The sequence below is a fragment of the Ochotona princeps genome, chromosome 25, assembly GCF_030435755.1.
Source record: "Ochotona princeps isolate mOchPri1 chromosome 25, mOchPri1.hap1, whole genome shotgun sequence".
NCBI lineage: Eukaryota > Metazoa > Chordata > Mammalia > Lagomorpha > Ochotonidae > Ochotona > Ochotona princeps.
Genome location: NC_080856.1, coordinates 21,110,064 through 21,135,731, shown reverse-complemented (window position 1 = coordinate 21,135,731; position 25,668 = coordinate 21,110,064). Strand labels below are relative to the sequence as shown.

The following is a 25,668-nucleotide window of genomic DNA, read 5'->3' as shown; positions in this document are numbered from 1 at the left end:
GTCATCTCTGGAATACTTGAAGTACCTGATACAGTATACATGCTGTGTCAATGGGTGTTACGTGTGTTGTTTGCAGAGTGATCAAAGAGCAAAGTGTGTGCATGTTTAGGACAGTTGCAATGCCCAGTTGGATCTTCCGATGCAGTGCCCACACTTTACAGAGGCTCACTGAGTGCCGGTGTAACTGGGGAAGAGGGAACTTCAGAAGGGATTGAGGGATGGCGAGCTGAATGAGAATAGATTCGCATACACTGATAAAACCTACCAGGAGCGTTCGGTTTAGCTTTTGAACAACACAGAATTGTCTGTAAGTGTGGAGTGCTGTGCTAGGGGTTGTAAAGTAGAATCGGGTAGAGCAAGTGGTAGGGAAAAACAGATTTTCAGAACATTTCTTTCTCTCTGCTTCTTGATGTTGCCGTTGCTGCTACCGGGAGATTAAACTCAACATAGCAGAACCATATCAGGGTCACGTAGGTAAAGATTGTGTCTTAGTCACCTAAGTCTCATTTTATTCATTCAAGGGACAAAATGTCATAGACTGCTTTTAATAAGCATGTTGGATTTGGTTTTCAGCTCCAAAAAGCCGACTCCAGAATCGTCTGCTCTTCCATTTGGCTCACAAGGTATTTATATCCTCATTTTATATTTTTTTGTTTGTTTCAAAAATGTGGTGTTTCTTCATTCTTGTTATGAACAAAAAGTGAGACAGTTAACTAGGAAGGGTTAACAGTGCTTCTATACCAAGTGGATTACAGGTGTTAGTCTTGTAAGATGTTTCTCTTAACGATGTTCTTTACCCTCTTAATTTCTTCGGAAATGTTAAGTTCTAGTTCCACTGAAGCAGCAATGTAAGGTTAGTTTGAGTGGCAGTGTTGTGGTGCTGCTAGTTAAGGCTCTGCCTGCTGTGCTCTCAGTATGAGTGCTGACTCACTTCCTGGCTGCTGCTCTTTCAGGCCACCTCCCTCTCATGTGCCTGAAACAAGTCCTTTGGCCCGTAATCCATGTAGGAGATCCAGACTGACTTTGTATATATGAATAGCTAGTCCCAAGCACCTACCTGTGTTTCCTTTAAGGATAATTTTTAATATATACACATTTATATGTTTCTTTGTTTTACAGAATGAAACCCTTGCTAAATATACAGTTTTATATTATGCCACCCCCCTTTTTTTTTTTACTCACCCTTATACTGTGAACATATTCCTGAGGTACTAGGCAGGCTTCAAAATTGTGATTTTTTTTTTTAACAAATGGTCTCATTGCTTTTGTATGTGCCATAATTTATTTTACATTTTCTGGTTATTTAACTTTTGGGTTGTTTCTAATTTTTATTTGTGAAAGTGTCATTCTGAATGTCTTCGGAATAGACTTAATGAGTTGGTGTTATGAACTATGAACATGAAGAGCTTTATTTTTGAGAAAAGGTTTATTTAGTTAGTTTAAATTGTCTTATTTCTAAAGCTGTTTAGATGTTTGAGAGGATGCACACGCGTGTGGTCCCCGATCAGGGTGGGGGAGCCCAGGCACAGAAGAAGGGGGATGGGACAGATGTCTCAGTTCTTTTTTTCTCCTGTGTCCCATGTGGGGGAAAGGTAAGAGGTTGCTGCTTGCTGTCGAACTAGGGATGAAGGATGCTCTTTCGATGACGCCTTAGAGACCCCATGTGGGGAAGAATGTTCCGAGGGTGTTACTTGAGTGGATTTGAGAGTGCTGAGATGTTGGTTTCATTGCTCCGGGGTTGAGGAAAACGTTGCAAGGTCTGTTAGCTGACCAAGTCCACCTTAGTACCACCACAGACCCAGGAACGTGCTACAAAGCTTGGTCACGGAGTTGTCCAACCTGCTGTGCTTTTCATCCTCTGACAAGGCACTTGATGTCCTCTGCTGGCCAAGATGAGCTGACTGTCTTGTCCTTTGTGTACATCTGTGTATGCTTTTCCACTACATGGGCATCAGCAACTGAGGAGGCCCAGACTCAATGTGTGTATTCCAAGATCGAACCACGTGTCTTGTGATTTTCCCTGTGGCCAGGTTTTGAGTTCAGTGGTCTAGTTCGAGAGTCCCACAAGAAACCTTGCCTGGGATAACCTCTTGTATATACCAGCTAGTGCAGGGTCAGGTTTGGTCGGTCACCTGCACCAGCCACTGCACGTACTGATCGACGCAGCTGCCTAGTCGGTTCCTCCCCCAAGCCCCATCTCTCATGCAAACTGATGGATTTGCGGGTTAACCCAGCCTAGCCCACCACAGGCCTAGTCTTCACACACATCAGGGGTGCCTCAGCTTAGGTGGGGCGATTCCCCATAATGCCCACCAGACCACCCCTAGCTGGTTTTTGCATGTGTCCGCATGTGCTACAGTTTAGCCTGGTCCATCCTGCACCCTGCCCAGCTCTTGTGCATAACCGTGTGCGTTGTGGCTTAGCTCAGTCCATCCTACCTCTAGACCTGGCCCAGATGTATCCCAACGGGCACTGCTGTCTTGCCCAGCCTGGTGTGTCACCAATCCTAGCTCTCATGCTCCCCAGCTAGGCCTAAAGCCTAACATGGGAGTTCCTACAGTTTCTCTACCAGGCTTGCTTCAAGCCCCAGATTCTGTGCTTGCCCCTAGCTCCGTCAAGAGTTGGTTAGTGGGCCTGCCACAGTAGCCTACCAGCTTAAGTCCTCGTCTTGTACACACTGGGATCCCATATGGTACCAGTCCTAAACCCGGTAGCCCCATTTCTCATCCAGCTCCCTGCTTGTGGCCTGGGAAAGCAGTCAAGGATGGCCCAAAGCCTTGGGACACTGCACCCGCATGTGAGAGACCTGGAAGAGGCTCCTGGCTTCTGGCTTCAGATAGGCTCAGTTCAGGCTGTTGCTGCCACTTGGGGAGTAAATCAGCAGATGGAAGATCTTCCTCTCTGTCTCTCCTCTTCTCTGTACACCTGACTTTCCAATAAAAAATAAATAAGCAAATCTTAAAACAAACAAACAAAAAAGATTTGGTAAGTTCTACAGTCCAGCCTGGCTTGGTTAGCCAACACCTCTAGTTCTCACGCAAACCAGTGAGTGCTACACTCACACAGAAGCAAGTATTATATTCCCCTACAGAATTTGCCCCCTCTGGCTGGGGGCTAGGCTATAGCACCTGCCAGCATGAGCTGGAACCAAGTGCAGAACTGGCCAGACCAGGCTATAGCACTTGGCAGCAAAGGCCAAGGTGAGGTGAGCCATGCCAGACTGGGCCATAGCAGCCACCAACACACATGAGACCTGGGCAGGGGGTGAGCCCAGTAGGGGGTGCAGCAGAGGATCCCCTGCTGGGCCACTGTTCCCACTGATGAGTGTGAGAGCTGAATCCGGGGGCAGACCAGGCTGGGACACACACCTATTGGGGACCCTGGAATGACATTGGGTGGCTACTGAGGCAGGTGGGAGGCTGGCTGTGGCTTCCTCCCCTATCTCTGCCCCCTTCCCCCAGACAAGGAAGAAGAAAAAGAAATTTTGGAAACAAAGGGTTCATCTACTTTCCGCTAATGCTCTACCCTTCCCACCCTAACCAACTATGTAAACATCATTAAAAATAAAAATGTATTTGTATGTATATATACATATGTGTATGAATTTCTCCTAGATGCAGCTCTCTTGCACTCTGAAGTGACCCTCCCCCTGCCCTGACACTTGTGGGCAGGTACTGAAGCCCAGCACCAGCGGGCAGTATGTGATGCTGCTCAGCCCAGCCCAGGTCTCCCAGGCAGGCAGGTGCCTTGGCCTGACTCACATGCTCTCCAGTTTCCCTCTTCTAAACCACCCTGTCTCAGCTCCCTTGCCTACCCATGAGCGTAGTGACCTGGGTCTGGATCTGGGTGGTAACCCCCAGAAATCACTTCTCACCCATCAAACATGTCCCCAGTGGTCCCATTGTGACATGTCTCCAGACCCTCTTCCCTGGGCAATATTTAGTGTTCCTGCCGTGCATGCCTGGTGGCCAGGGTGGCACGTTCTGGCTCATTGTCTTTGCTTTCCACTGCACTGCCCTACAGAATGGCACGGATGGGTGCCAGATCATGTCCCAGATCCTGCGCCCACATGGGAGATCTGAAAGAAAGAAGTTCCTATCTCCTGCCTTTGGATCAGCTTAGCTCCATCTCTTGTGCCCTCCCCAAGGTCCTTCCCCGCTGCCCCCCATTGATTTCCTCTCTAGTTTTGCAGTGGATGTTCTTCATGAACGGTTACAAGTCCATCATGCTATTATTGAAGTGCTTTCCTACTATGTAGGCGTGGGGATTGTCAGGGGAGTTTCAGTTCTTTCACTGGGAGTCCATCTTGTCTCCACATCTAAGCATATCAGCCTCTGCTACACTTCCATTATATATCCATTAACTCACAGAACCAGTGAGCACAGACCACATCGGGGTGAAAATAATAAGTTTTCATCAATGTGAAGTTAACAACCGTGCTACTGAAATAAAAATGCGTCACAAGAATGGTGAAAACAGGAATCAAAAACCTTCTTGTAGGAATAGGTGCCAGTGCATGTCTCTTGGGGTGCTAGAGGAATTACAATTAATAACTAGTACTGCATTATTCACGATATGTAACAAAACAGTGTTGAAATGGACAATTACAGTCTCAAGTGTTTATATAAACAATCCATCTCTTAACATTTATTTTGCATTAAGTATTATGTATAATTTAGAGATTGCTTGAAATATACAGTAGGGGCGGGCATTTGGCACAGCAGTTAAGATGCACATTGGAGGGTGTGGCATTGTGGTATACTCAGTTAAGCTACCACCTGTCATTCCAGCATTGTATATGAATGCCAGTTCCAGTCCCGGTCCCTCCACTTCTCATTCATCTACTTGCTAATGTGCCATGGAGAGCAACAGAGGATGGGCCAAGTTCTTGGGGGGTCCAACAGCTAATAATTGGCAGGCATTCTTGACCTGGATAATGCAAATTTGTATTGACTATACCAGTATGCCAGCATAATTGCTTATTTTTTTCCCCCAAAGATAAGTGGGGAAAGCGGAGAACTCCATGCTGGGACATGCCATCCCATCCCCCAAGTAGGGGTGCAGATTGCCCGGGGAAGGGGTTTGTAGACATTGAAGTGGGAGCAGCTAAGGGCATGTTTGACAAGGAAGGAATGACTTCTGGGGTCTTCCACTGACCAGGCCACTGCACTAGCAGGTAGGCAAAGGGTCTAAGATGGAATGGTTTGGGGGAGGGGGGAACTGAAGGGCATGTCTGGGTCAGGCCAAGGCACCTGTCCATATGGGAGACCTGGGCTGGGTTAAATAGCATCTCACACCTGCTGTTGGATCTTGTAAAAGCTGGGGCTAGAGGACATGCCTGGCTGGACTAGGCTGCAGTACCTGCTGTGAGTGTTGGCACAGGGATTGGGCCATGTCAGGTTGGGCTATAGCACCCACCAGAAAATGAAAGAATCAGATCTGGGAGCAGATTCTGTAGGGGATTTGTGGGCTCACCTCTGTGGGACTTCAGCCCTCCCCAGCTTTTGCAGAGAGCTAGGAGTGGTGATGGGCCAATCCAGGTTTTACCACGGAACTCAATTGACAGAAACCCACCTGACACTCATGGGAGCATGGGCTGGGAGAAGGCTGGATGGGACCAGGCTATAGCACTTGCTGGCACATGCAAGTGCCATGACTAATGGCAGATGTGCCAAGCAGGGCTGCTGTCCCTGCTGGCATACATGAGATCCGGGGCTGGAAGCAAACTTGGTAGGAACACTTGGAGAACTCTCCTACTAGGTAACAGCTTCTGGTGCTGGAGAGCACAAGAGCCAGGGCTGGGAGCTTGCCAGGCCAGGCAAGGCTTTAGCACTCATCAGTGTTTGTGTGGCCCAGATCTGGGACAGGTTGCACTGGGCCAAGCCTTAACACCTGCTGGCACACATGAGAGCCAGGACAGAGTGTGGACTGTGCCTGGCTGGGCTAGGCTGCAACACCCGCCAGTGAGAACTGAGATTGTGGGTGGGCCAGTTCAGGCTGAGTCAAAGAACCCACCAGCACACACAAGACCCAGGGCTGGGAATGGGCCTAGTAGGGGAACTTGACGACTCCTCTCCTGGGTTGCAGCTCCAACTGATGAGTATATGAGCTTGGGCTGTGAGTGGACCAGGCTCAGCAAGGCTGCAGCTCCCATCAGCATGTGTTTCAGCCAGATATGGGAACAAGTCAGACTGAGCAGGGATCCAGCACTTGCTGTTGCTCACTGGAGCCAGTGGAACTTTTTTTTTTCTTGATGTTTATTACCAGCTAATCAAAGTGTAGACAGATAAGAAAGTTAGAGCTGGGCCAGTGCTGTGTGTAGTGAGTTACACTGCCACCTGTAATGTCGGCATCTTATTTGGGTGCTACTTCAAGTCCCAGCTACTCCACTTCCAATCCAGATCCTTGATGATGTGCCTGGGAAAGCAGTGAAGAATGGCCCAAGTGCTTGGGGCCCTGTACCGGTGTGGCAGACCAGGAAGAGGCTCTAGGCTTCTGGCTGCGACCTGGTGCGGCCCATTGTGGTCATCGGTGGAGAGATCAGCAGATAGAAGACCTCATTCTGTTTCTCCTCTCTCTGTAACTCTTTTTTATAAATAAATGAAATCTTTTTTTTTTTTTTTAAAGAAAGTAGAATCAATAGAAACCTTTCCAAGGCTGACTTGGAGGCCTGTCATTGAGAAAAAAAAATCAAGCAGATCATAGAAGTTGTCTGAAGTATCAGAGAGCTGATTGGAGGTTAGCTTCTGAATGTGCTGTTTTCTGTAAATAGTCTCTAAAAAATATTGTAAGTGGATAAGCTGGTCTCTTACCAGGCAGAAGTGAGCATTTCACACATCAAAGATTACTATTAAAAATTTACCTGCCCTGATTCACATATAAACCACACGCTGCTGCTATTTATGGTTAAAATTTAAGAAAATAAGCATATAAGATAGAAAATTGTAAAGGCTAAGAGGAAAGAGACATAGAAAATAAGAGAGAGGAAGATAAATTAAAAAGAAAAAAAAGACAGCAACAAGAAAGCCAGGGAAGGATCAGGTAGTTAGCATGAGCCATAACTTCAAAGCTTTCCATTGTCAAGGCCGTCTCTGCAGAGGCTGTTTGCAGTCTGTCTCTGAAGGAGAGACCAAAGACAACGGAGCCTGAGGAAGATGGGGAGAGGTTAGGGCACACCAGCGGAAGGAGAAACAAGGGTGGAAATCACATCACCTTTGGTTGACTTAACTCGTTCGTTGCACACTGAGATGAATCTTTCCACGACCTTTCCTCTGTCACAATTTTAGTTTAACGATGAGAAAAAATTGATGAACTTCCATCAGAATCTTCAAGACATCACCGAAGATCAACTCAGTTTGGCCTCCATCCACTACATGCGCTCTCATTACCAGGAAGCTATCGATATATATAAGCGGATACTACTAGATAACAGGTCTGTCACCTTTGATGCTGATTTGAGTCTCTTTCGTTTTGTCAGTTTCTTCTGTAACTTGTTTGACAATGTAGTGTCCTTTGAATCTAATACCACAATGTGTTCAAATCTGTTTAGATGATAATATGTTTTTTCTTCCTTTTTGTTGTTACCATTCTTCCAAGGGGCATTCTAAGACAATTTCCTCCCTAATTTTTTTCTTCCCGTAGAATTTTTTATAAATACATATATATGTATGCATGTATATATAAAATATATCTATATATCTGTTTATGTCCTATGTCTGTGCTTTATATGTAAAAAGAGTGATTTTTCTCTCTTCTCAATAAGAATCAATTTTCTCCGCTGTTGAAAAGATATGATCTAGGGGCCTGGCACAATGGCCTAGTGGCTAAAGTCCTTGCCTTGAATGCACCGGGATCCCATATGGGCGCCGGTTCTAAGCCCAGTGGTTCTGCTTCCCATCCAGCTCCCTGCTTGTGGCCTGGGAAAGCAGTTGAGGATGGCCCAAAACCTTGGGACCTGCACCTGTGTGGGAGACCTGGAAGAAGCTGCTGGCTCCTAGCTTCGGATTGGCTCAGCTCCAGCCACTGTGGCCATTTGGGGAGTGAATCATCGGACGGAGGATCTTCCTCTCTGTCTCTCCTCCCCTCTGTATACCTGACTTTGTAATAAAAGTCAATGCATCTTTTTAAAAAAAGAAGAAAAAAAGATATGATCTAAATATAGCAAAATCAGGGTCACAGTTATATTGTAGGTACTGACCAAATTAGGAACAAACCATTCTAAAGAAGTATCACCCAGCGTATCACTGGATAGCTGTCTGTCCTCTCTCATCCCCAAAAGCCTCATCCACTTTGCTTCTTCAGTTCTCTTCATTATTTTCCTGTTCTCATTCCCAGTCACGAAGGCAGCTTGCCCGTCTCCATTCTCTGGGTGCCGTGTGCTTGTCTGCATTTAGGTTCAGTTGTACCATGTGGCTTTTGTTTTTGTTTTTGTTTTTTGTTTTTTTTTACTGTGAGCAGAAAATCTTTTCCCCTTCCTTTTCCAATTATCATCCATTACTTAAACCAAAATGCCCAAATATTATAGTACAGAAAGAGTAACACTTGTGCTTGCTTTCTTTGCCAAGCAAATACAGGAATCTTGGCCTTATTGTGCAGATGTCATTTGACAGCATTTCTGTGAGGTAGACAAAGTGTTAACCCTCAGTTCTTTCGTCTGCTAGGGAATACCTTGCCCTTAATGTCTATGTGGCCCTCTGCTACTACAAGTTGGATTACTACGATGTGTCTCAAGAGGTCCTGGCTGTTTACCTCCAGCAGATTCCTGAGAGTACCATCGCACTCAATCTCAAGGCCTGTAATCATTTTCGCCTTTACAACGGCAAAGCCGCTGAGGTAGGGATGGGAATGTGTTTTACAGTTTACTCAGTTCCAATCTGAACTGCTTTATACTGTCTAGGTTACTCATGAAAGTCTACGTTACCTATACATCTCAACTAATATCACTTTGTCATTGCCAGTGTGATGCTACAAGAATCTAATTGTATGAGTATTTATATTTAGCAGATATTCTATAAAAAAAAAACATTAGCTTCCAGGTTCCCAGTATTATGGCTAATATATCGTACATGGTTTGCCCAAATGTCTTACATCAATTTAAATACATTGAAAATGAAATGCTTCGATTTGGGCCTGGCACAATGGCATAGTGGCTAAGGTCCTCACCTTGAATGCACCGGGTTCCCATATGGGTGCGGGTATTAATCCTGGCAGCTCCACTTCCCATCCAGCTCCCTGCTTGTGGTCTGGGAAGGCAGTCGAGGACGGCCCAAAGCCTTGGGACTCTGCACCCATGTGGGAGACCTGGAAGAAGTTCCTGGCTCCTAGCTTCGGATTGGCATAGCACCGGCCACTGGGGTCACTTGGGGAGTGAATCATCGGACGGAAGATCTTTCTCTCTGTCTCTCCTCCTCTCTGTATATCTGACTTTCCAATAAAAATAAAAATAAATCGTAAAAAAAGAAAAAGAAATGTTTCAACTCCTTTCTCTTTTTTTTTTTTTTTTTTAAAGATTTTATTATTATTGGAAAGCCGGATATACAGAGAGGAGGAGAGACAGACAGGAAGATCTTCCATCCGATGTTTCACTCCCCAAGTGAGCCGCAACGGGCCAGTACGCGCCGATCCGAAGCCGGGAACCAGGAACCTCTTCCGGGTCTCCCACGCGGGTGCAGGGTCCCAAAGCTTTGGGTCGTCCTCGACTGCTTTCCCAGGCCACAAGCAGGGAGCTGGATGGGAAGTGGAGCTGCCGGGATTAGAACCGGCGCCCATATGGGATCCCGGTGCATTCAAGGCGAGGACTTTAGCCGCTAGGCCACGCCGCCGGGCCCTCAACTCCTTTCTCTAAATTATGTTTGTGTCTCTGTGGTTGGGTATCACCAAGATTCACCCAGCAAGCCGCGTCAGAGACCTGCCTGTTCTCCCTGGTTCCATGGCATCACCCACCAGTTCCTGTCAGTCACGCATCCTCCTTAGCTCTTGTATCTGTTCCCTCTTCTCCTTTGCCACTGCTTTGTGCCAGGAGCCCCTCACTTCTTCATGTGGCCCTTTAAGTTGTTTTCCTACCTCAGTCAGTTTTGTCCTGTCTGGTTCAGCTCTTCCGTTGTTCCCCTCGTGTGTTAGCATTCACAGCTTTGCAACGCATCATTCCTCCCTCCTCAAGGATTTCCTTCTTCCTCTGCTTTGCGCAACTCAACTTCTCTAAGAGGTAAAAATGATTGATGTTTTATAGATAGTCATGGATTGGCTAAGCAGTAGGCACTGGCTCTACAGAACACTGTGTTATTTAATCTCCCTGACTAGCCTGTGGATACATGCTGCTGTGCTGTCATTTTGTAGAAAAGGAAAGCGCTTAGGCCATACATTATCATCTCTCTTTTTTCTTACCTAACATGTTTTAAATAGCAGGTTATTTAACATTTTACACATAAGTATGCATGTACACAAAGAAACACATATTGTAGTCTTCAGAAAGTTTGCAAAATGTGCTCTTTTTTTTTGAAGATTCATTTTGCTTGAAAGTCAGAATGACTCCCCCAGCTGCAGACAACTGCCCAGGTTACATTGTATCCAGGCAAGTGTTACACTGCTGGGAGAAAAGCAGCTAATAGTTTGGGAGCATCCTGGGTCTGGTTAATGTCAAATTTGTGTTAACTATACCAGTGTGCCAGCATGGTTGCCTATTCTGTTTTTGTTTTTGTTTTTTTGAAAGATATGTGTATGGGTGTGGGGTGGGGTCAACAGCATGGTAACCTAGTGGCTGAATCCTCCTCGCCTTTCACACCCAGGATCCCAAATGAGCACCAGTTCATTTCCAGCTGCTTCACTTCCCTTCCTTCCAGCTCCCTGCTTGAGGCTTGGGAAAGCAGCTGGAGATGGCCCAGGGCCTTGGAATCTTGCACCTGTGTGGGAGACCCAGAAGAAGCTCCTGGCTCTTGACTCTGGATTGGCTCAGCCCCAGCCATTGCAACTACTTGGGGAGTGAACCAGTGGGTGATCTTTGTCTCTGTATCTCCTTCTCTCTGTATATCTGCCTTTCCAATAAAATAAATAAATATATTTAAAAAAAAGTCAGAATTACTGAGAGGGAGAGCTAGAAAGAGGTATTTCATCCACTAGGTGGAGCAGCTGAGACACAAACAGGTGCCCATATGGGATGCCTGCACTAAGAGGCAGAGAATTGCGTTGGTGAGCCATTGCACTGGCCTACAGCCAATTTCCATGTTCTGTTCAATTTATTTAATAGTTACCTTTTTCTTTTGCACATGACTTTCCATACTCTGATACAGGTAGTATGATTCACCAATATTTTGGAAACCTAACCAAGTCAGGACATCAGACTACACTTACCACCTTAACAGTTGTGCCTTTTCCCTTGAAGTTCTGTCAGTATAGTTTACATACTGATTTTACAATGTACTTCAGAAGCTGTGTCAAAGGTATCTTTAAAACTTTTTTGGTAACCATAGGATATGACCAATATTAAATTATGATGGTTTTATTACCCTATTTCAAAATCAGGAATTCTTCTAGAATTTGTGCAATGGGGTCCTTATTATATATTTCAATATCTCACAGACATCAGTGCTATGCTGCTCTTCTACAGCAAGTATGAAAAAAATTTGTAGTGATTGACTTAATTCTTAAAATACTTTGAGTAACTTACCCAATGTTATATAACGTAATATATAACAAATTCTGTTTCTAAGCCCTTATCAAAAACTCACAGAAATAACCACTCCAACTTAATACAAATGTAGGCATACTTTCCTTTTTGCTGTTATGCACCTACACAGATACATGTGTATACACAGATACATGTATCCAGCTCTGGGATTCAGTTTATCTCTGGCCAGCAGATACTGGGTGTAATTTTATTGGGTATGCAAATCAGATGCTTATAATCTAAAAGCTCCTATAGACACACTTAGTAATTGGATATGTGGAAACTTGAGTTTGTTCCAGAAGACTTTGCATTAATAGTTACTAGTCGGCTGTGAAGAAAAGAAAAACCTGAAGGCATTGTTGGCTCATTTCCTGAACACTTGGCTGCAGTTATTGATTACACTGATCGTATTTTACATTTACAGAAGTTCTTCTCCTTTAAGAGCTTCGCTTTCTATAGCTTCCTGTTTCTCCTTCTGTGACTACCGTTTCTTAAAACTATAAAAGCTTTGTTTTGTGATCTGAGTTTGAGAAATTGACTTTGTGTAGTTTTTGTGTGTTGGATTTTGTTTTCCTTTGCTCCTCCTGGCTTTTCTTTATGGAGTCTTATTTCTTTGTATATGACATTATTGTTGACTGGGTATTGGACACATATTTGAAAAAATTATTTTAGGAATCATTTAGAGCCCACAGTGAACACACATTTCTCCCTAACTGACGTATGATTGCTCTGTCAGCTGGAGACCACCTTTAGCCAAATTCAAGGTTTGAGGCTTCCTTGAGCTGCTCATAGGGTTCTAACTGGGCCCTAATGCTGCACAAGGTTCCAATTCTAGTTTTAGCTCATCCCTCTCTTGCCAGTGTCTCCTGTCGAGTTCCAGTTGATGCAAGCAAGGTTTCCAGTGAGATTTCCACTGTGTGCTTGTGCTTGTCCTGGGTCTTGTCTTTTTTTTTTTGTCTTTGTTGTCTGGCAAGACTGTCAACTAAACATTTTCCTTTTACAGAATCAGTAAAGCCTCTAAGGGCAACACTGGCCTTGATGGATTTTTACTTATTTGGGTTCCACTTTTCTCCTTCACTTTTAGAATAAGTATTTTGGGGCTGGGTTGCAAGTGCAGCAGCTAAAATAGAAACAGATGCCATATGACATAACTGGTGTCACAGGCAGCAGCCCTACCTGCCTATGCTACAGCGTGTGCCCCAATAATATTTAACAGTGTATAAGGGGCCTGGTGTGGTAGCCTAGTGGCTAAATACTGACCTTGCAACTGCTGGAATTCCATATGGGTGCTGGTTCATACCCTGGCTGTTCCAGTTCCCATCCAGCTCCCTGATGGTGGCCTGAAAAGCAGGAGAGGATGGCCCAAAGCCTTGGAACTCTGCACACCCATGTAGGAGACCTGGAAGAAGCTCCTGGCTCCTGGTTTTGGATTGACTCAGTTCTGGTCATTGTGGCCACTTGAGGAATGCCAGGGATGGAAGATCTTTCTCTGTCTCTCTTTCTCTCTGTAAATCTCACTTTCCAATAAAAATTAAATAAACCTTAAAAAAATGAGTAGGTCCTGGTACAGTAGCCTAGTGGCTAAGGTCTTTGCCTTGCACACGCAAGGATCCCATATGGGTGCCAGTTCATATCCTGGAGGCCTTACTTCCCATCCAGCTCCCTGTTGTGGCCTCGGAAAGCAGTGGAGGATGGCCCAAAGCCTTGGGACTGTGCACCTGCATGAGAGTCCCAGAAGAAGCTCCTGGCTCCTGGCTTTGAATCAATGCAGCTCTGGCCATTGCAGCCACTTGGGGAGTGAATCAGTGGACGGAAGATCTTGTTCTTTGTCTCTCCTCTTCTCTCTGTATATCTGATTCTCCACTAAAAAGAATTAATACATATTTTAAAAAGAAAGAGTAGTAAGGGATGTTGAGACCAAAAAGCTTTGAAAACTGCGATTTTTGCTGTGGACAAGAGAAGAGATTAATAAAAATTGCAAGGCAAACATGCACTCCCAATTGAGATCAGACACAATGAATTTGTATTTATTAGTGAGAACAATTAAGAATTTAATGATCTGGAGGGGGGAAGATTTCTTTATTTTACTTGACAGAGCTGCCAAGATATAGAAGGAGAGGGAGAGAGAGATCTTACATCTGTTGCTTCATTCCCCAAATAGCCACAACAGCCAGAGCTTGGCCCTTCTGAAGCTGGGAGCCAGGGACTTCTTCCAGGTCTTCCACATGGCTGCAGGGGTCCAAGGACTTGGGTCATCCCCTGCTGCTTGTCCAGGGCATAAACAGAGAACTGGATTGGAAGCAGAGCAGCCAGGACTAGAAGCAGCGCTTCTCTGGGATTCTGGCACTACAAGGCCAGGAACATTAGTCTATACACCACTGTGCTGGCTCCAAATGTAGTCATTTTACACAGAAAAACTTAACTACTAAGATTATGAAAAACAACAAGCGAGAACTTGATGTGGTGCTACCATTTCCTTTGCCTTCAGTCGTCATGCCTTTTGCAGAACTTCCCACAGTGCCATGTTGGGACAGAGCGTGTGCAGGTTCACAACCTCCATGGTCCATAGAAGCCTCTGTGAGGTAGGCACAAGGAATAACTGCCGGTTTCAATGGAAAACAAGTGGCAGTTAGTAATTATGGTGACTTTTTGTTTTTTAAAAAGATTGATTTTTATTTAGGAAGTAAAGTTAGCATGGGAGAGACAGATCTTCCATCCGCTGTTGCACTCCACAAATAACCTCCATGGCCAAAGTTGGGTGAATCCGTAGTCAGATGCCTAGAACTTGCTCTGGGCCTGCCACATGGATGCAGGGACCCAAGGACTCTCCTCCCCCTCTCCCCCCCACACCTACTTCCTTCCCAGACTAGTAGGAAGTACTCCCAGACTGGAAGAAAATCCTCATTGGGATGGGATGGAGCCACTGGGACTCTAACCAGTGCCAGTGGGTGATGTTGGCACTGTATTCAAAGGTTTAGCTAGCTGCAATATGGCACTGGCCCTGATGACTTGGTATTTTGAGTCTGAATATACTACATATTTCTTTACTGTAAGCAATAAGAATAATCTATTTAGTGGAAAGGAAAAGTGTTTTTAGTAGTGCAATCTCTTGAGTTCAATATGGCATGTTACATATTTATAGATACCTTACAAAATGGGGGAAAACTCAGCTACTCGTTGATGAAAGGAGATAAAGGGTAAGAAGACAGTTGCTGGAAATTATGAACTGCCGGGTTGGTACTGGAAAAAAGCTGAGGAAGAGGGAAATGAATGTAGGATGCTAGTGAACAAGATCATAGAAATGGTCACACAAGAGAGCCAGAGAATACAGAAGGCATGCAATAGATGTGGCAGATGGATAAAGAAGGAAGATGGCATTTGAATTGTATTATGTAATTCAGGGGCAGGTTGGTAGGGAGAAGGAACTACGAGATGTCAGGATCCCGTGGAACAGAGTGAAGAATCCTGCAATGAAGAACTTAGCCCCTTTAGCAGTTTTAGCACTGGGAGCAAACTAACACTAGGAGTCTTCAGACTGGGGGGCTACAGTTTTTAAACATGCTGTTTCGTGTAAGATTTAAATCACTTAACTTTTATAAGCCTTTTTGTTCTCACTTATAAATTGTGCATAATTATGTTGCCTTAGAGTCATGAAGATCAAATGAAACAGCATGTTAAATTCTTCATAAACTCTAAAGCATCGTGTAAATATGTGATACATTTGTGAGTTTTACATGCCTTTCCCTTTTAAATTTCAGGCAGAACTTAAAAGCTTGATGGATAATGCTTCTTCATCCTTTGAATTTGCCAAAGAACTCATCAGGCACAATCTGGTAACAGTTTCCTGTATTGATTGACTTCAGTCTTACTCTGTTTTAGTACACCATGCAATTGGAAAGAGAAATATTATTTCACTCCAAAGGGATGTCTTCTTGCTGTGGAGGAGAGCAAATCCATTTAGATCCAAGTGCTCTGTTTTTTTGACAAAGATAACGGAACATATCCTGGAGAATTAGCAGACCTAGGAAAGATGCTCTGTCCTTTGAAAGCTGCCTGATACAGAGGTTGCATTCTCAGCAGGGATGTGGCACCAGAGTAAGGATGATATGTGGGCAGGGATGTGAGTAGATTTGATCTTACTGGAACTTCATGTTTGCACTGGGAAATACTGCCAAGTGAAATTGGATAAGAGTTGTTAGATCAGGGACCAGATTATTAATGGTCATTGCTTCTTCAAAGTCCAGGCTCAGATTGTTTGCTTTTATTGACCGTGATGCAGACCTGCTGCTTTCGACACAAACACTCAGCAATGTGTGCTGAGTTACCTAGTTTTGCCATGTCTCAGGTTCTTCATCTGATAGCGGTGATGATAACCACACCTGTCTCTCCCGATTTCCCCCTGTTAGCAGGAATTCTCTATATCCTAGTTTAAAAACTACAGCTCTTTAAGATTTCTCCCCTTTCTTTATTGCCAGTGTCTAAAAACTGATGCTTTTTTCTTGGCTCTATGTTATACTTTTTTTTTTTTTCCCCATTCTTTCCCTTACTCATAGCTCCATCAGAGGGTTTGATTCAGATAGTTTGCTAGTAAGTGATTCTGTGTCTTATCATTTCTGTTCTGAAATATTTTATAAATTGAAGCCAGCTTACATTTTGTAAGCAATTATCCATTAAAGATAGTAGCCTGGAATGGTGAATGAGTGAAGAAAATGGAAGGAGCAAGTCTCATACTGTTGAGGTGTGGCATCGAAAGGAAGGAGAAAAACGGGGCACCGCAGAGGGATCAAGATACCCAAGTGGAAGAATTCTCAAGAGCCCAAAAGCCCTTGTGTATGCTTCAAGTTGAGAAGAGGGACCAGGGATTTGGGAAGATTGAAGATACAATGATTAGTGGAGACACAGAACTTAGAAGTCATGGATCAAGATGACAGGCGAGGGAATTAATCTTGGCAAAAGAAGGGAACGTTATAAAGAGGTTGAAAAAATAAATATAAATATAACCAGATTATATCATTTGAGATAGAAAGAAGAGATTAAGTAATGTTTAAAGGCCTTGATTTCTGTTTATTTTTGTGAAGCAACTAGCTATGTGCCTGAAACTATGCTATACTCTGGAAATACAATAAGGCACAAAATAAACTGTCCCTTCATGGATGGCATTGTTTGCAATTTAAGCTTTTTTCTATAGTGCTTATCATTATCTAACAGCATATTTACTTGTTTGCTTTTTAAGATCTCTGCGCACTTGAATAGGCCACATGGTGACAAAGAAGTGACCTGTTCCTACTGTAACGTCAGTGCTTATTACATAGCAGTTTCATAGTAGATACTGATGACTATTTACTGAATTAATGAAACGGAGCATTACCTACTGTATATCACTCTTTGGTCTATTTTAATTTATTCAGTCTTCATAAGCCCAAAAGTTAGACATTAGTATAATACTAATACTGAAATATGATAGCTCTTTTGAAGAAAAAAAGTGAATGAGTACAATAATAACTGTCTTCGTTTTGTTTTCCAAAGATTTATTTACTTATTTATTTGAAAGGCAGAATTATAGAGAGAAGCTAACACAAAAAAAGAGATATCTTCCATTTCCTGGTTCACTCCAAAGAGCTGCAACATCCAGGATTGGGCCAGGCCAAAGCCAGGAGCCTGGGACTCCATCCAGGTCTCCCACACGGCGGGCAGAGGACCATCTTCCGCTGCCTTCTTAGGTTCATTAGCAGCAGCTGGACTGGAAGCAGAGCAGTGCAGAGCTGAGACCCTTTCTCATACAGGATGCCAGTGTTTCAGGCGGCAGCTTAACGTGCTGTACCACAGCGCTGGCCTCTGCTAACTGTGATTTAGCTAATGTCTTTATTTCAGTGAAGTTCAATTCATATGTATAGAGAGAATTTTAAAAAATGTAACCATCTTTTCATAACCAGTGTCAATCCAGTGACAGTTGTAAGGGCTTGAGCATCCACAGTAAACACAAACTTCCTTAAAGTAAAGATGGAAATTATATTGTGGTGGGTGTAGCATAAATCCATGGACAAAGATGTGTAATAAGACGAAGTGGCATCCTGAATAAAAAATGTAATGGGTAGGGGCATAGAGAGTAATAGTAGAGATAGCTTTTAGAGCAGAAAGTAAAATACCTAAAAATCAAGCCGAGGGGAGGGAAAAGAAGAGAAGGTACAACACATAGGGATTCATTAGGCAATGATAAATCCAGCCAGCGGTACAAGTTCCTGGGATGCAGCTCCCAGGCCTGTCCCAGCTGGATATCATGAGCTCAGCTAGAGGTGGCAGCTCCTTCAGCATTTCCAGTAGGAAGTGTGGACATGCTTGTTGCCATGGTAACACAATTTCTCCATCTCTAGGTGGTTTTCCGAGGAGGCGAAGGAGCTTTGCAAGTCTTACCTCCCCTGGTTGATGTGATTCCTGAAGCGAGGCTAAATTTAGTGATTTATTACCTTCGTCAAGGTAAGACAAATGTGTCTTGGTCTTACTTGTGATGAGATATTTTAGAATATTCCATCTCTAACTGAAGTACCTTCTAAAATTCCTAAAATCCATACTGCTTTGAAAAAATTTGCGACAGATTCATAGGGTAAAAAAAAAAATCAGTTGGCGCTTATTTGTGCCTTTTCTCTTCATCCTCTTCTTTCTGATCCAGATTTCTACCCTCTTTTCACCCATTTTGTTTTCTTTATTACTCTTACTCTCATTCTATTTTGATTTTTCCCTTCCTTGTGTTTCTGCAATTTCCTGCATTATAGAACATGCATACATTTCCTTTCATACTTTTATCATTAGATGGTTTATTGTATGCCTTTCTTTTTCTTTGTATTCTAAGCATTTATGAGAAGTGCTATGATTCAAAAAAAGATGATAGGTATTACCCAGGTAAAGTTAGCCACATTCCCGAAGCAGTCTTTTGTTAGCAGTGAAGAGTCCCTAGTAGTGGCTACCGTGTGCTGTATGCCTTTTTGTTGAGGACCTCAGACACACAGTGCAAATCAGCCAGGTCGCATTACCCTCATCAAGAATAAGAATATGAACCTTCAGTCTGCTCTATATGCTACGGAAGCAAATAGAAATAGACTGTTGAACAAGGATTAAAGAAATATATTTTATAAACTAATTTTATCATGAAGAAATTCAAGCAAAAGCAAAAACTAAGTGGTACAAGGAATACCCCATATACTCATCACAGGTTTAACAATTTTCAAGACATAATCAATCATTTTTAATATACTGTCCCCCATTTTTCTTTCTAAACTACTTTAAATAAATGTCAGTATTTGTTATTTCATTCTTATATACATAACATATATCTCTGGGCCAGTGCTGTGGTATAATGAGTAATCGGCCTGTTGTGCCAGCATTTCATATGGGCACCAGTTTGTGCCCATCCAGCTCCCTGAGAATGGTCTGGGAAAGCAGCAGAGGATGGCTGAGATCCATGAGCCCATGGACTCACGTGAAAGACCTGCAAGAAGCTCTTGGCTCCTGGCTTTGGATGAACTAAGTTCTAGCTGTTGTGGCCATTTGGGAAGTGAACCAACAGATGGAAGCTCCATAACTGCTTTTAAAGTGAAAAAAATAATAAATAAGATACATTTTACATATATATAATACACACACATATGTACGCACACATCTCTTTAAAACATGGTCATTTTCCTTTTGTTATTGGCATTTAACACCTGGTTATCTTCTTGCTTATTTTTTTAGAGACTTCATGGTTTTATGCTATTAAGAATATTCATCTACAGAATAACTACTCAACACTGAACTTGACGGGGAGCTAGAAAACAAATAAACATCATATTTCCCATAAATATTTGAATACCAAAGGATCTTCTTTTTTTGGGGGGGACTGCTACCAAGAAGTTTTCTGGAATGTAAACTAGTACTTTTTTTATTATATTTCAGATGATGTACAAGAAGCTTATAATTTAATTAAGGATTTAGAACCTACTACTCCTCAGGTACTGGAGCATTGTGTTGTCACTGAAGAAAAGATTGTCTTCATTTAAACATTTTATTGACAGCTGTTTTGTTGACATAATTACACATATATATGGGGTATATGATGACATTTTTCTCTATTTCCTTTGTGTGCCAAGGAGCATTTAAAAAATTTTTATTTGAGGATTTATCCATTTTTTTGTCTTCCTGTATCTGGAGGAAGGGAAGAAAGAAGGGGGGAGGGCCACTCAGTGTCATCCCAGGGTCCCCAGTGTGGAGCATGTGTTCCCAGGGCACTGCTTAAGTGGTTTTGATAGTTTTGAAATGTTGATTCTGTTGCTCCGGATTGAGGAAATCCTTCCAAGGTCCGTTGGCTAGTATAGTCCACCTGAAAGGCTCTACTTGTGCAGATACTTGCTGTCAGAGCTTGCAAGACAGAGTTGTTCAATTTGCTCTGCCATCCATGGTACTAGACGTCCTCTGCAGGCCTCAAATGAGCTGACATGTCCCCCATGTGCATCTGAGCATGCTGTCCACCTCACCGGCTTCAGCAACCAAGGAGTTTGCCCATTCTGATACCTGTCATTTTCCCTGTGGTTGGAGTTTTAAGACCAGTGGTCCAGATTAAGAAATCTCACCAGAGGTGACCCCAGACCTGACTCCTGTGTGTGGCAGCCAGTGCTGGGTTCAGCTCAGTCTGTCATGCACATTAGCCAATATGCACTCTGGTGATTACAGTAGTTTGGTCTGTTCGGTCTCCAGCCCTATTTAGCCCCCCTTGGCTCCCTGGCCAGCCCATTCCCAGCCACAGCTCTTGCATCTGCCAGTGGTTGCTCTGACCCAGCCTGACCATAGCCCATCCCGCAGCTTAACCTTTGTCTTTGGATCCTGCAGCCTGGCCTGACCCAGCATACGCTCAGTCCCAACTTTCGCTGACATGTACTGCAGTCTAGTTCTCCTCAACCTGTCCCCATCCCTGGCTTTGCTGCAAAACAGGAGGTACAGTAGCCTAATGCAACATTACCTATATCCCATCCTGGCTGCTGCATATGCCAGTGTGCTAGTATTTGGCCTGGTCCTGCCCAGTCCAGCCCACAAACTTGCCAACAAGTAGAGAAGCCTTGCCCTGCCTGACGAATACCCAGCCTTGACTCACGTGCTCACCAGCAAGGACTGTGGACCACAGGGAAGTTCCCTAAGTTCCCCCACCAGGCCCACTCCCAGACCCAGATTCACATGTACCAGCAGGTGGTAGGCCCTTACCCAGCATAGTTTATGCCTCAATCTTGGCTTTTGTGTGCTGGTATATATTGTGGCCCAGCCTGTTCCACACCCAACTCTTGGGTGTGCCTGCAGGTGCTGCAGTCTGGACCATACTGGCCTGTTCTGAACCCCAGTACCCATGAGTGTTGGTAAGTTCCATGGTCATGCCTAACTTTGTCCATCACCATCCCCAGCTCTTGAGCAAATATTGCAATCCCACAGGGGTGAGCTCACATATCCCCCTCAGAATCTGCCCCAGATATGGCTCCCTCATGTACAACGTAGTCCCTCAGTGGGCCCCCTTCCCACACATCTTATACCCCCTTTCCTGTTCAGTCTATAGCCCCTACTCCTGTGAACACATGGGTTCCCCAACCTGGTCTTCTGGCAGGGTGATGTACTGGCCTGGAGCCCTGACCATTCACCCAGGACTCAACACATGCATGGTTCCCCAGACCCAGTCCTGCCCCTCCACCCACCTGGAACTCAAGCATATGTATGAGTCCCCAAGTCAGGTCCACTAGCACACCACACCAGCATGGTGGCCTGGGGCTGTACAGCCACCCCCACCATCTTCCCTGATCCTAAGCATGTGGGTGAGTCCTAAGCATGTGGGTTTCCTTTGTTCTCTACTAGTGGGTTTCCTACCTTTACTTTCTTTGTGATGCTGATTTCTTCTCTGTTTCTTTAAGGAAGGATCACCATGAATTCTTTCAATGTTTGCTTGTTTTGGAAGCTCTTTGCTTCACCTGCATTTATCTGTGAGAGCTTCACTGGATGATGTCTTCCGGGTTGGAAGTGTGTTTGGTTTTGTTTCCTGTTTTTTTCCCCAAAACCTATTATATCTGTCCATCCTCTCCTGGTCTGCAGGGCTTTTGTTGACTATGTTGCTGTTAATCTGATGGGAGTTTCTTTTCTCTTTTTAAATTTTTTTTTAAAAAAATGAGCTGGTGCTTTCTTTGGCAAATTTTAGCATTCTCTCCTTATATTTTACTCTTTAAAAAAAATTATTGGACCCAGTGTGTAGCCTAGTGACTGGAGTCCTCGCCTTGTATGTGCCAGGATCCTGTATAGGTACTGGTTCATGTGTCAGCTGCTCTGCTTCCCATCCAGCTTCCTGCTTGTAGTCCAGGAAAGCAGAAAAGGATGACTTAAAGCCTTGGGATCTTGCACCCATCTTGAAGACCTGGAAGAAGCTCCTTGCTCCTGGCTTCAAATCAACTCAGCTCTGGCCATTTTTCCCCAGATGGCTGCAACGTCCAGAGCTGAGCTGATCGGAAGCTGGAAGCCAGGACCCTCCTCCCAGTCTCCCACGTGGTCCAGGGTTTAAGGACTTGGGCCATTCTCTGCTGTCTTTCCAGGCCATAGGCAGGGAGCTGAATTGAAAGTAGAGCAGCCAGGACATAAACTGGTTCACATATGAGATGCTGGCGCTAACAGGTGGATGCTTGCACTACTGTACCTACCCTTACATTTTACTTTGGAAAAATTGATTTCCCAAGTTCTCTGATCATGTGCATTTGGGAGCTGTATGAGTGTCTTATGTTAGGATGTCCGTATCTTTCTACAGATTAGTGAAGTATTCTGCTATTGCTTAATTGAATAACTTTCCTAAACCATTCTTTTTTTTCCCATTCCTTCAGGAATTCACAGTACTTATATATTAGGTCATTTGATAATATTCCAAATGTCTCAGAAACTGTCTTCATGTCTTAAATTTTTTTTCTTTTGTCTTTGTCTGACAAATTTTTCAAAACTCCTGTTTCTAGTTAGCCTTTATTCTGCATGATCTAGTCTCTTGTTGAAGATTTTTCATTTTCTTTACTTGATATATTGAGCTGTTTATGTCTAATATTTCTATCTTATATCTCCGTGAATTTCTCATCAATGTCTTACACTGATTTTGAAATTTTTGTTCAGCTGTTTGAATACTCTTTATCTTGTATCTCTTTAAGTAACCTTACAGGCAGTGTTCTATTTTTTTCTCAGACACTTTGTCAATATTGCTAGTTTTAGGATATTAGGGCTCAAAGAAGGGGATGAAATGACAAAACTTCTGAGGAGGGTATCTATAGATTCAAACCAAGTCTGACAAAAAGCATACAGATGAGGCCCTAGCATTCCTGAAGGAAAAAATGCCTTATGAATGGAAACCAGAGGACTTACCCAGCCTTTTTTTTTTTAGGGCATAATCACTAATAAAATTATTACATTGGAAAGGGACAATAATGTATGTGATGTAGTCACAGAGAAACTGTGGTGGATAAGATGATAATATAAATGTTATTATTAGCTTGTAATTCCTTTGAATTGAAGTAAAACAAAACATTTCTTGGCTCTTCCATGAGTTTTTCCTGCCTAACAGTGAGAATTTCCCAATTCTCTGCTCGTTTTCTTCATTCACTCCTGGAGTAGAAGAGAGAGAAGACTGATTCTGGGTGACTTGAGAATATGTCTAAAACTATTGAGTAGATGAAAGGAATGACTTGAAAGACATGATTCTGCATTTTTTCTTAAATTAGTTAATGTTTGTGTCTCTAGGAATATATCCTTAAAGGAGTGGTCAATGCAGCCCTTGGCCAGGAAATGGGTTCAGTAAGTATGAAATCCTTGGTTTAAGTATGAAATCTATAATTTACAAAGTTGTAGTTACATGGAAAAGACCAAAATGAATACATAAATGCAGCCAGTAATAAGCTTACCAGTAGGCTCTTCTCAAGTTTCTTTAATTTCTCCATATCTGCCCAATATAGACTTCAATGGAAAAATCATTCTGTTATTCAGAGGAATTTTTAAAAATCCTTTAATACTAAAAAAAAAAAAGATCCTTTTTTTAAACAGTACAAACCAAAGAAAAATCACTGCTCACATTCATTCTTACTCTCAGTGACTTTTTTAAAATGCTGAATATTTCTGAATTATCGCTCTGATGCCTGTAGAGTGAGGTAAATTATCTCACTAGGAAAGCTTTCTCTAAGCAGCAAAACATCGTCTAAAATTAAGCCTTTATTCACCTTTATTATAGCATGTTGGGCTTTCTGGGGAGCAAAGCAAGATATAAATAAATGTAAATAAATCTTTTTATTTCTAGCTCACTGCACAGTGCCTTATATATGTATTATTTATTGAATAAGTAAGCTTGATTACTATTCCTTGTTATTTTTATAGCTCTTCTGCAAGGTCTAATATTTGCTTAAAAAGTAATAAATAATTATTGAATGAATTGAGTAAATGAATGCATTCGTTTAATAAAGAGACAAGTTAAAGTTTGGAGTTTTTTCTTTTTATGTTTTTGTATGGGCCCTGCAAAATTTAGCTTCGGGTTATTCCAGTTGCTTATGCTAATGAGAATCAATACTGTTTGGGACAAGATTTAAATTAGGATGTATGTGAAGTCCTGAAAAATGCAAAATCATAAAGTGTAATACAAACCAACACTTTGACCACGGTCCTCTCTATCTGTTGTATTTTGCTTTTCAGAGGGATCATTTGAAAATTGCCCAGCAGTTCTTCCAGTTGGTCGGAGGATCAGCTAGTGAATGTGGTATGTCTGAAACCTGTGCTTACTGACTTGTGATTGGACTTGGGCATATGTTAATGAAGGAAGTTTGATTATTTGTTTAAGCTTGGTCAGTTAGGTTTTGCATCAGAAGTGGGTCAGAATCAGAGAAAATTGAAATTAGCATTCCTCAATACCTCAAAAAGTAGGTGAAATTTTTTTTTAAAGAGACTAAATTTACTTTTTGATTAATGAGAGTTTTAAATCTTTAAATCAGGTTTAGACATGAAAAGTTAGGTTTAATTGATTTTTCAGAAGCTCTTTATATGATTACCTTTTGTCACATTGCAATACTTTTCCAGTAAGTCATTAGCCTTTATATTTTGCCTGTGCTATATTTTACCATATAAAATAAAATACTGGGGGCCCGGCGCAATGGCCTAGCGGCTAAAGTCCTCGCCTTGAATGCGCCGGGATCCCATATGGGCGCTGGTTCTAATCCCGGCAGCTCCACTTCCCATCCAGCTCCCTGCTTGTGGCCTGGGAAAGCAGTTGAGGATGGCCCAATGCCTTGGGACTCTGCACAGGTGTGAGAGGCCTAGAAGAAGTTCCTGGATCCTGGCTTCAGATTGGCACACCACCGGCCGTTGCTGCCACTTGGGGAGTGAATCAGTGGATGGAAGATCTTCCTCTCTGTCTTTCCTCCTCTCTGTATATCTGACTTTGTAATGAAAATAAATAAATCTTTAAAAAAAAAAGATCCCAGCACCCGCATTTCCCATCCAGCTCCCTGCTTGTGGACTGGGAAAGCAGTCGAGGACGGCTCAAAGCTTTGGGACTCTGCACCCGTGTGGGAGACCTAGAAGAAGTTCCCGGTTCCTGGCTTAGGATTGGTGCAGCACCGGCTGTTGCGGTCACTTGGGGAGTGAATCATCGGGCAGAAGATCTTTCTCTCTGTCTCTCCTCCTCTCTGTATATCTGACTTTGCAATGAAAATAGAAAGTAAATCTAAAAATTAATAAATGAATAAATATATCTAAAAATGAATAAATAAATAAAAGTGAACTTAGGAGCTGGCGTTTGGCTTAGTGCTCAAAATACCAGTGGATGCCCATATCCTGTTATGTCAGATGCTCCATTCCTGATTCCAGCTTCCTGCTAATACAGACCTTGGGAGTCAGCGATGATGACCCAACAGTTGGATTCGGGATTCCCATATAGGAGACATGCTCTGGGCTCCTGGCTGCAGACTCTAGCCCTCCTCTCAGCCCTGGCCACT

At 43.2% G+C, this 25,668-nt stretch overlaps 1 protein-coding gene across 3 annotated transcripts in view; it reads left to right on the top strand.

Moving 5' to 3' along the window:
• The window catches only part of IFT56 (intraflagellar transport 56), a 61,869-nt gene that overhangs the window by 18,816 nt on the left and 17,385 nt on the right, over window positions 1–25,668 (top strand). For all 3 annotated transcript variants that reach the window (XM_058655066.1, XM_058655065.1, XM_004594371.4), the window contains 8 exons: window positions 574–623; window positions 7,287–7,432; window positions 8,661–8,832; window positions 15,421–15,495; window positions 18,034–18,136; window positions 19,592–19,647; window positions 23,432–23,485; window positions 24,371–24,434. In XM_058655066.1, the coding sequence (XP_058511049.1) occupies window positions 574–623; window positions 7,287–7,432; window positions 8,661–8,832; window positions 15,421–15,495; window positions 18,034–18,136; window positions 19,592–19,647; window positions 23,432–23,485; window positions 24,371–24,434 (720 nt within the window). The remainder of the gene's footprint in view (window positions 1–573; window positions 624–7,286; window positions 7,433–8,660; window positions 8,833–15,420; window positions 15,496–18,033; window positions 18,137–19,591; window positions 19,648–23,431; window positions 23,486–24,370; window positions 24,435–25,668) is intronic.